This window comes from Nannospalax galili, unplaced genomic scaffold (assembly GCF_000622305.1).
Source record: "Nannospalax galili isolate Female #2095 unplaced genomic scaffold, S.galili_v1.0 scaffold18, whole genome shotgun sequence".
NCBI classification, from domain to species: domain Eukaryota; kingdom Metazoa; phylum Chordata; class Mammalia; order Rodentia; family Spalacidae; genus Nannospalax; species Nannospalax galili.
The window spans coordinates 12,226,347-12,237,515 of record NW_008346548.1 but is presented as its reverse complement, the minus strand read 5'-3'; the positions used below and the strand labels follow the sequence as shown (position 1 = coordinate 12,237,515).

At 46.3% G+C, this 11,169-nt stretch overlaps 1 protein-coding gene across 3 annotated transcripts in view; it reads left to right on the top strand.

Annotated features, from left to right (window-relative positions):
• The first annotated feature begins 6 nt into the window (after positions 1-6).
• Positions 7-11,169, top strand: part of Itgb5 (integrin subunit beta 5) — a 130,363-nt gene continuing 119,200 nt past the window's right edge. For all 3 annotated transcript variants that reach the window (XM_017800556.2, XM_008842974.3, XM_029568187.1), the window contains exon 1: positions 7-112. In XM_017800556.2, the coding sequence (XP_017656045.1) occupies positions 43-112 (70 nt within the window). In that variant the 5' untranslated portion in view covers positions 7-42. The remainder of the gene's footprint in view (positions 113-11,169) is intronic.

Below are 11,169 nucleotides of genomic sequence, written 5' to 3'. Positions count from 1 at the left end.
CCCCCGCACAGCCCGCCGCGCCGCCGAGGCCGGGCGCGCACCATGCCGCGGGCGCCCGCGCCCCTCTATGCCTGCCTGCTTGGGTTGTGCGCGCTCGTGCCGCGCGTCCCAGGTAAGTCGCGCTCCGAAACTTTTGCGGCGCGCACGGCCGCTGGCAGGTCCGGAAAGAGGGCGCCTGCGCTCCCAAGTGGGCCGCCGCCGTGGAGCAGCGCTTCCGAGCTGCGTGTCCCGTCTCGTGCCCGCGGCCGCCCGCCTGCCTCTGTCCCCGGCCCCCTTCCGGGCCGAGGAGTAGCTCTCCCTGTGTAAACAGCCAGCCGTCGGCTGACCCACCCCGCCGGGGACGCGCGAACTGCCTCCGCCTGCCCCGCACTGGGGCCCCCGCTCTGCAGTCACCCGCACAAAGCCGCCCTTGTGGTCCGCCGGGTACGGGCGGGGAGGCGCGCAGTGATGGGGAGGGCAGCGGGAGCCAAAGTGTGTGTCGCCCGGGCCGCTCTGGAATCCTGGCTCCTAATCCTAAAGTTGCTCCACGCCTGGGCCAAGTTTAAAGTAGTTGCATCTCCGCGCTCTCGGAGCCACTGGCAAGCCCAAGGGAGACCGCGTCCCGCGCGAAGGCCCCACCTTGGGACTCCAGGATCTGATCCTTCTGTCTGCCCCTGTGTGGCGGTGCTTAAACCCTGGGAGGGGCAGTGCCCTAAGTGGAGCGTGTGGGGCAGAGGGCAGGGCTGCGGGCACTACCATAGCCGCGGACCGCGGGCGGCTGGCGCGGTGGAGGAGGTGTTCCCCCCCAGACCCCTTACCTGAGTAAAGTTTTCAGAGTTGGGAGTGGCAGTTAAGAAACCCCTGGGGAAGGATGTTGTTCGGCCATGGGCTGTTAGGGAGAAGAGCTGCCTTACCTCTCGCTCCTCCTTACCATCCAACCAAAAGCTGGAATCTCCAGACTTTCTCCTTTCTCTAGGAAGTCGTTGTGTGTTAAGAGTGTGCTATTCACTTTCAAGCCCGAGGTACTTGCTTGTCTTTCTGAGCCAAGTGGTTGCCTGGCTGCTAACTGTTCCCCTTCCGCGGCTCTTTTACGTGAAGGCGGAGGTTGAGGTTTCTTTCCATCCTTAAATGAGGAGGGGGCTGCGGAAACAAAAGCGTCCTTCAGGCCCCAATTCAAACGTTATACTATAGCAGGTTGCTTTTATGGGAAAAGAAGTAGATCGGTGGGTTCTAAAAACTCCCTCCACCGTCTAGCAATAAGTGCCCAACTTTAGTTTTCCCCAGGAAAACACAGAGATGTAGCTTGGATCTCCACTAGACTATGTTCTTGTCAACTGACTTTTAGAACAGTTTTTTTAGTTTGAAGTTATTATGCTTTTTAAAAAATACTTTATTTTTATTGTGTGTGTATGAGTGTATTGCCCACATGTAAGTGTGCCCGTGCCATGCAATACCTGTAGAGGACAGAAGAGGGCATCGGATCCCCCGGAGCTGGAGTTACATGGACGATTGTTAGCCACCTGGTGGGTGCTGGGAATCGAACCCGGGACTTCTGCAAGAGCTCAGCTGGTGCTCTTAACCGCTGAACCATTGGTCCCATATGCTTTTTAAGTTGTTTTTGTTTTTGTTTTTTTCTGAGACAGAGTCTTCCTGTAGCTCCAGCTGACCTAGAGCTCAATATGTTAGAACAGGCTGGCCTTGATCTCACAGATGTCAGCCTGCCTCTGCCTCCCAGAATGCTGGGATGAAAAGTATGTGCCATCACACCTGGCTTGTGCACTACACTGATCTTCAATTAGTGTTGGGCCCTAGAGGGCCAAAGGACTTTCCCTCCTGTATGCCTCAGAGTGGATGTGGAGAGCCAGGGCCCTTAGGGCTGTTTGGGTTTGTGTGCCTTATCCTGCCTTAGGTAGAGAAAAAGCCTTGGGCCTGTTGGTTTTATTTCCAGGGCCTTCAGGATTAGTTTTGTCCACTGCCCATCTCTGTGACTCAGGCTTGTCTTCTGCCATTTGAGTTTTGCCAGGGATGAGCAGAACAGGCCTTTCACTGGCCTCCAGACTTGGCCACCTCCTTCTTAGTGTCCTGGCACTTTACAAGATCAGAAGGGGCTGATTTAGTAGAGTGATTTGACTTAGCTTCTCAGTGTTGCTTACCTTTCTCCGCCCCCTCCATCCCCTCTCTCACACACTTTTTTTTTTTTTCATTGAAAGATGGCAGGAACTTTCTCTGGAGTTTGTTTCTGTCTTGCTAACAGGGATACAATTTGAAAGAAAAGTCTGAGTTACCTTGGGAAAGATATGGTGCTATGAAGGATGATGCCTGCATGGCTGTTCTAGATCAGTGGGCGAACCCAGCAGGCAACAGACCTTAAATTTAAGGGGGTCACTTTAAAGAAGGCTTTGCTGGGGTGCCTCCCTATCCCCCAGGAGTATCTCCTCAATTATTCTGGGATCAAGAGCCTCTAGGTCAGGCATTAACACATAGTCTTTCCACAAAAATAGGTAAGGGTTTGCGCTGGGGAGGCCTTCTATGCCCACTTCCAGTCTAACACAGAGGGTGGAGCCTGGCCTCACTCCTGAAAGACTAGTCTTGTTTGCTATCATAGTTTATTATTTTAAAAGCAATCAAATGGCCTTTTAGTGAATGCCCTGCCAATTAGGATGTTCTGAATACTAAGAGCCCTCCGTTTTATTTAGAGGACACAAGTTGGCAGCTTTCTTTTCTTTATCCTCTCCCAGCCCACCATGGCTGTGGGTGACATACAAAGGGGTCGCTTGAATTTGGCTGGGTGTGCAGCTTCCTTCAGGTAACCAGACCTAGGACATTGAAATGCAAAGAGTAGTCTGCAACTCTTTGTTTACCCTCTGGATTTACATCTTAACTCCATAGTCCTTGAGTCAGGGGGGGCTTTTCATAAAGGGGATTGAGGCAGAAGAGGGCAGGGCCTAATTAGTTCTAATTAGTATTCCTCTCCTGCTTGTTCTCCATGCTTATTTAGCTACTGAGGCAACGTAGAATTAAAATATCTAAGTAGTTTGGCAAAAGGCCCTTTGTGCCTGCTTGCCCTGGTAACAACTTTTTCTTCTTTAGCCTAGTAGTGGAAATATTCAGAGATGTTTTAACAAGATCAGTAATGTGGGGTAATTAACGCAGTGCATAAATGATAGGGTGTCTTTTAAATGGCTGTGTGCCCTTGGGGTGATGGGCTGGGGTCTCTTCACAGGTATTTTCCATTGGCTGGGTGAGAGCCTTGGAAAGCCCAAGGTGGCTGTAGTTTGTTTTCCTTTTCTCTAGTTGGAATGGGATTAGTTGGTTTATAAAAGGCTCACTTTATTCCTAGATACCCATTTGTTGGTGAGGCTTCTTTTTGATTCTATCAGATGCAGGTTTTGGTCCACGGGGTAAGGTGTCTGCTCTAGCACTGGCTGACTCATCCCTGTGGCTAATACTGCAGTGTGGGGCCCTCCTTTCTGGACCCCCTCTGCAGCCTCTGCTGGAGCTGTTTGGATGTGCTGCTTGTCTCTGGGACCTTCATCTGCAACTGACTCCTTTAGTCACAGCCATCATTCAGAGTGATCCTGTTAAAACTCGTCAGATCATGTTGCTGGTACTTAAAACTCTTCAGTGGCCTCCAAGAGTTGCGATGGCGTTCCCACAGACTCCAGCTCCTTTTTTGAGTTCTTTCACCACTTTGTTCTCACAAAACTTACCCCATCCTGCTAGCCATGTTCTTACCATAGGCCCTTCCTCTTGCCTGGAATATTTTCCAGGTCTTTCTGGCTATGTCCTCTCTACCCCACAAGCCTCTTTTTGGTGTCTCCTCAGTCCAGTGTCCCCAGCCGCTGTCATCCAAAAGGTGTCATCTCCTCCCTCACATTCCCCAGATCTCCTTTCCTTCCTCAGTTTCCCTTCCTGGCACTCACCCCATCTAATGATCTTTTGTTCCTTCTCCATTCCCCTCCATCACCCTTCCCCCTCCTATACATAGCTTTGAAGTCTTATTGGGTAGAAGCATTCTGGGAGAGGGCACTAGAAGGTGTCAATATTCACTGAGCTGGAATCTATGATAGAGACCATTTGCTTCATCCCCTGAACTGTGTACTTGAGGAAGCTGAGGTGACGTATCCAATGTCATCAATGTTTGGTATTTGGTTAGCCCTTCTCTCCCATGATTTTAAAGACCTTACAAAAAAAAAAGACAAAAAAAAAAAAAACAACTCTATAAACATTTACAAGTTTTAGATTCTCAGAAAAAATGGAGAATGTAATAGAGTTCTCATGTACCCCACACCCAGTTCCCCTGCTACCAACATCTTACGTTACTGTGGTGTATTTGTTACAATGCATGACCATATTGACAGATTGTCATTAACCAAGGTCCACACTGTTCGGGCTTCCTTAGTTTTAATTGTTCTGTTCTTGGATCCCATCTAGAATATCAGGCTGTCATGCCCTCCCTCTTGGTTGTGATGGTTTTCCGTCCGTCTTTGTTTTTGTTGACTTTGACAGCTTTGAGGAGTGCTGCTCGGTTATTTTATAGGTAACTGTCCCTGTCAGCATTTGGCTGATGTGTTTTCTCTTGATTAGGTGGAGTTTAGATTTTTAGAAGATTCAAGAGCTAATCACTTGCCTCTTTTTTTCTTTTTGAGACAGGGTCTCATCTATCCCTGGCTGACCTCAAACTCTCTGTGCCTGAGGGTGACTCTAAACTCAGCTCTGCCTCCACTTCCTGAGTGCTAGGATTACAGGTGTGAACTACAGTGTTCCATTTATGCAGTGTTCCGTATTAAACCCTGGGCCTCTTGAATACTAGGCAAGCACTGTACCAACTGAGCTGTATACCCAGCCCTCAATTGCTTTTTTAAAATAAATTTTTGATCTTTTAAAATCTGTATGTGTGTATGTGTGTTGTATGTGTGTGTGTATGTGTGTGTGTGTGTGTGCATGCGTGTTGTATGCATATGTGTTCATGTGGGAGGGGAGGGGTATTGCAAATGTCAGTGAGTGTATACATAGAGGCCAGAGGAGGACATTGGGTATCTTCTTTTACTGCTTTCCATCTAATCCCTTGAGACAGGGCTTCTCACTGAACTTCAAGTTCACTGTCTTGGCTAGGCTGGCTGGCCATCTGCCTCTCAGTGCTGGGGTTTCAAGCACATGTGGCCATGCCTAACTTTTACGCGTGTGCTAGGGATTTGAACTCAGGTCCTCATGTTTTCACAGCAAGCACTCTGAGCCATCTCTCTGGTCCTGTGTCCCTCATTTATTAAAAGTTATTGTGTATGTGTGAGGATGCATGTGTATCACAATGTGTGTGTGGAGGTCTGAACTTTCAGGAGTCAATTCTCTCCTGCCTTGATGAGGCAGGGTCTTCCTTGTTTCTGTTACACTGTGGAATCCAAGCTAGCTGACCCTCAAGCTTCTGGGCAATTTTGTCTGTGTCTCCAGTCTCACTGTGGGAGTACTGGGATTACAGATATGTACCACTACATGTGGCTTTTTATGTGGGTCCTGCGGATTGAACTTGTGTGGCCAGAGCATTTTTTTTAATCCACTGAGCCACCTCCTCTGAATTTTAAAGAATTAATTAATTTTATTGTATGTGTATGAGTACCCATGATGTAATGGTAGGCATGATATACAGTGCTCACGGAGGGCAGAAGAGGGCATCAGATCCCTGGAACTGGAATTTTAGAGAGTTGTTAGCTACCTACTGGAAACTGAACCCAGGTCCTTTGCAAGAACAGCCAGAGCTCTTAACCACTAAGTCATCTCACTAGCCCCTTAAAATTGTATTTATTTATTTTCATTTTTATGTGTATGGGAATGTTTTGATGCATGTATGTGAGTTTACCTGTGCATGAGGCCAGAAGAGAGCGTCAGTCCCCTGGAACTGAAGTTTCAGACAGTTGTTAGATAGCAGTGTTTCTATGCATGTGTTATAGATATCCTTCCCCTATTTTTATTCAAAAGCAGCATTGAATACACTGTTATGCACCTTGCTTTTTATTTTATTTTTTTATATTTTATTTATTATTTTTATGTGTACATGTGTATTGCCTGCATGTAGGTAAGTGCACCCGTGTCATACAGTGCCTGCGGAGGACAGAAGAGGCTGTTGGATCCCCTAGAACTGGGGTTATGGACAGTTGTTAGCTGCCATGTGGGTGCTGGGATTCGAACCCCAGTCTTCTGCAAGAACAACCAGTGTTCTTAACCACTGAGCCATCTCTCCAGCCCTTTTGCTTTTTATTTTTAACTTGTCAATACATTGGGAGTAAGCTTCGTATCAATGTTTTCGTTCTTTTTATAATATCCGATTTTATGAATTGCTGTTTCAAAAATGGAAATCATCTTGAGAGAATGAGAGACAATAGGATCAAGAGTTCAAGGCCATCTTTGCTACATAGTAGGTTTGAAGCCATCCTCAAACTATGAGGCTATGAGACCTCAAAAAGCCAATCCAAGCTGGGATTGTGGGTGCTTGGCAGATGTCTGGCCAGGCAGTCTTACGTTGGGAACTGACTTGCGGTAGGACATGACCATTAGTTGCTGGATTCTGTGCTGGAAATCGTCTGTCTCTTGTGTGAGAAATGTGTGGGGCATAGTTTGGTGTGGGGATTTGTTCTCCAGTTCTTGCCACCTTTAAGCCAAAAGGGTCATTCCAGTGTGGTACCTACCCCTGTACTCACTTCTGTTGCCCCCAGGGAATGCTTTAGAGCAGGGAGTTACAGGTGATGGCTGTCTTCTTCAGCACCTAGGACTCTCAGGGTGGGTAGGTGAGAGGGGCTGACTGTAGAGCCACCAGCCAGGAGCCCCTGCAGGAAATGAGCCGGAGGGCCTGGCCTGGGCCCTTGGCACTGAAGGGGGCAGGCAGGAAGGGATTGGATTAGGACAAACATTTCACACATCTCGCAGGAGCAAAGGGCCGGTCATGGACTGGCTGGATATGATTGATGACAGAGGGGACTGAGTCAATGAGTTTCGGAAGTGCGGTGTATTTTTAGCTTATAGTTTGTAGTAAACCCTGATTTGAGTGATGTGAAGCCTCAGGGCTGAAGAGAGTTGAAGCTGAGCTAGGAAGAGTGACTACAAGCAACAACTAAGAAAAGATGTGGCTGCAGTCTGTGCCAAGAGTGCCTATCTCTATGACCTAGACACAACACTGTGACATTGGTGAACTCTGGCTGCTTGGTTTTTTATTCATTGCTTCCTTCCTTTTCAAAATGCTTAGTTGTGCCAGTGAGTCATCCGGCCAAATCCAAACTCTAAAATATTAATAGGTGGAGAGGAGAGATGCCAAAGGGAGTGACTCTGGCCCTGGGATGTGCATTGGCAGTAGCCTATGGTTTGGGTCCTGGAGCTTCATGCCTGACACCCTGCAGGCTCCCAGGGATAGCGCTTCCAGCAATAGCCATAGTTTTGACCTCCCCAGTCCAGAGTTCAGAGATTAGGTCACAGTGCAGAGTGTCTGGAATCTGGATTTGTCTCAACAGCAATCTAATTTTAGTTGAATGCAGTAAAACCACTTCTTAGTGAGTGTGACTACGGACTACAAATAGAATTAGTAATGCAGTATCACTTAATGTTTGTTTGTTTGTTTGAGACAGGGTCCTCCTATAGCCCCCGTTGGCCTGGAACTCACTATATAGAGCAAGCTGGCCTCATGGCCTCAAACTCCCAGAGATCCACCTGCCTCTGCTGGGATTAAAGATGTGGGCCACTACACCTGGCTCTGTTCTTTTGGATTTTTTTTTTGTTTTTTGTAGCCCAGACTGGCATGGAACTCACCGCACACTGCATAGCAGTGGCAATCCTCCTGCCTCTGCTTCCAGAGTGCTGAGATTATGGGCATGAACCAACACCTTCAGCTGGTACCTGCCAACTGGGGCCCTGGTGGATCTGCTTCTGGTCAACAGGACTCCTTGCTCCAAGTCACTTTGTCAGGTTTTCTCATGTTTTCACATGTAAAATCAGGTAGTTTGATTAACTTGCCTAAAAACACTCCTAGCTCCACGCTTCTGCAGGCCTGTTACATTGTAGAAATGATTTTGTATGTTTAAAAACACCACCACCCCAGGAAGACTTGAGTTTCTATGTGCAAAGGTTGAGGAGAGGAAGAAGAGGACAACGTTTGTTCTAGATTTGTTTTTTCCCTCCCTCAGATAATTTCTTACAGATAATGAATGGGTTTTGGTCCAAAATAGAACTGGCATCTGGAACTCTTTTTCTCCAGCACACACCTGTTCTTAAGGCCTTAGATGTCTATTTGGAAATCACTGAATGAATCCATTTTAAAATTAGAAAGCTAGACATAGTGACACATGTCCGTACCCCCAAGCACTTGGGAGCCTGGAGCAGGAGGATCAGGAGTTCAAGGCCAGCCTCAGTGCATGAGATTTTTCATCTCACAAAACAAAATAAACTAGACAAAACTTGAAAGGAGGCTCTGCCAGTGAAAGCGGGCAGCAGGTAGGACCGGCTTCCCTGTCACGTGCTATCTAGGACTGTGGTGGCCTGTCTGGACCTGTGTGGCTTCTGCAGAGGAGGGTCATGTGCAGGAGGAGGCTCAGGGGCCCTCATGTGCTCTGGTTGCAACCTGGCAGTGAGAGGGTGCCTGTCTGAGAGGTGTGCTGACCCTGCTCTAATTCCTGGGATGTGAGGTGGGTGCTACCAAGCAGGACATCTGCTGTGGGGATGAGAGGACCCAGAGTTCAGGGTCAGGGTCCTGGCTGGCAAAAATCACTGTTCTCCTCACTTGTTTTCCTAAAGCCTCCCTCCCTGCCTCCCTGGCTTTCCAACACCTCAGGGCCTGCCCTTTCTCTTCTCCATCCCAGTTTCCAGTTGCTGTTGTTTCTTCTAATGTCCCTCAGGGTGACAATATGGCTTCCTAACACCCCCCTTCCTTTGCTATTTATGATGTCTGTGGGTTTTTACTGCAAGTGACAGAGGAGAAATGGAGTCAAAACTTCAAATTAGGGAACTCTTAGAGTTTCAAGATGTCTTTTCCCCTCTATTTTTGATACTTCTCTTTAACTTTTTACAGTTGTACCTATTTTTCCAGTTTTATGGAGGTATAATTGACAAATATAAAAAAAGAAATACTATATATTTTATATTATACAGCAATGTTTTGGTACATATATACAGTGTGAAATTGTTATCACAAGCTAATGAGTGTATTTATGACCTTGTTTGTGTGTGTGTGTGTGTGTGTGTGTGTGTGTGTGTGTGTGAGTGTGTAGTTTTCAAGTATACAATATATTATTTTAAGCCAGATGTGGTGGTGTATACCTTTAACCCCAGCACTTGGGAGGCAGAGACAGGTGGATCTTTGTGAGTCTGAGGCCAGCCTGGTCTACATAGTAAGTTCCAGGCCAGCTGGGGCTACAGGGAGACCCTGTCTTAAACTACAACAAACACTATGTTGTCTTTATATTATTTTATTATTATAGTATTCGTATTAGTTTAAAGTCCCATGCTGAACAACAGCTTCTAAAACTCATTCATCCCATCTACAGTTTTGTGCCTTTGAGCTCCATCTCTCCGCTCCTCCCTCACCTATATGTGTCCCCGGCAAGTGCCATTCTGTTCTCTGCTTCTGTGAGTCTGTTTCAGATTCCATATGTGGTTGATGCCCTTCTGTGCCTGGCTTAGTTCTTTTTATCATGTCTTCCAGATTCACCCATGTCACCAATTATCAAATTTCCTTCTTTTTTAAAAAATGCTTAACATTCCATTATGTATAGACCAAATTTTCTTTATTCATTCATTGGTGGACACTTAGGTTGAGTCTATATATTTTTAATTTAAAATACTTTAAAAATTTTTTAAATTATGTGTATGTCTACTGTGGAAGCAAGAGACATCAGATCCCCTGGAACTGGAGTTCCAGGTAGTTGTGAGCTGCTTGATGTGGGTGCTGGAAACAGAACTTGGGTCCTCTGCAAGAACAGTATACACTCTTAAACACTGAGCTATCTCTTCAGCCCCTGCTTTTTACTTTTGTTGTTGTTGTTTTTCTTTGTTTTGAGACAGGTTCCCCTGTAGCCCCAGCTAGCCTGATGTAGACCAGGCTGGCCTTGAACTTACAGAGCTCTGCCTGCCTCTGTCTCCCAAGTACTAGGATTAAAGGTGTGAACTACCACACCCAGCTTTGTAAGCACTCTTAACCACTAAACTATCTCTCCAGCTCAAAGTTGGGTTTTCTTGCTGGTGAGCTTTTGGTTTTGGATATTAACCCTTATCAGATAATATGGTTTGCAAATATCTCCTCCCATACTGTTGATATCTCTTCAGTCTTGACTATTTCTTTCTTTTTTGGGGTCTTTTTGAATGAAGGTCTTCTGTTCCCCTAGTCTCTCTTGGGAAGCATGTACTCCACGCTTGGGCATATCTTAGTTTCCTTTTTTAAAAAAAAATATTTAATTAATTAATTTATTTTATGTGTATGCGTGTATTGCCTGCATGTAGGTAAGTGCACCTGTGTCGTGCAGTGCCCATGGAGGACAGAATAGGCTGTTGGATCCCCTGGAACTGGAGTTATGGACAGTTGTTAGCTGCCATATGGGTGCTGGGATTCAAACCCGGGTCTTCTGCAAGAACAGTCAGTGTTCTTAACCTCTGAGCTATCACTCCAGGCCCTCTTAGTTTCTTCTGAGTGCCTTTCTCTTAACTCTTATGCTCAAGTCTATATTAAAATGTCTTTTTTTAAAAAAAATCTCCATTTCTTCCTCATAGACTGACTAGTCCTGAAATTCTTTTCAATTGATGAAGCCATAAACCATTTGGCCTGAGTCAAAGTCCGATAGGGTTTGCACAAATCTGTGGGTCACATTGTGTGGCATGGGCATTTAAAAAAAGATCCATTTATTTTATGCATATGAGTAGGTTTTTCTTTTTTTTTCCAGGATTGCTCAGTATATGAGTGTTTTAATCTACAAGTTTGAAAATGTATCATGTGCGTGCAGTACTGGAAGAGGTCAGGAGAGGGTGTCAGATTCCTGGAATTGTAGTTACAGATGGTTGTTAGCTGCCATGTGAGTGCTGAGAACTGACCCTGGGTCTTCTGTAAGAGCAGCCAGTACCTGTAACCACTGAGCATCTCTTTAACAATATTCATTCTTCCAACCCATGATCATATATCATTCCATTTTGGGGGTCATTTTCAATGTCTTTTATTAATGCTTT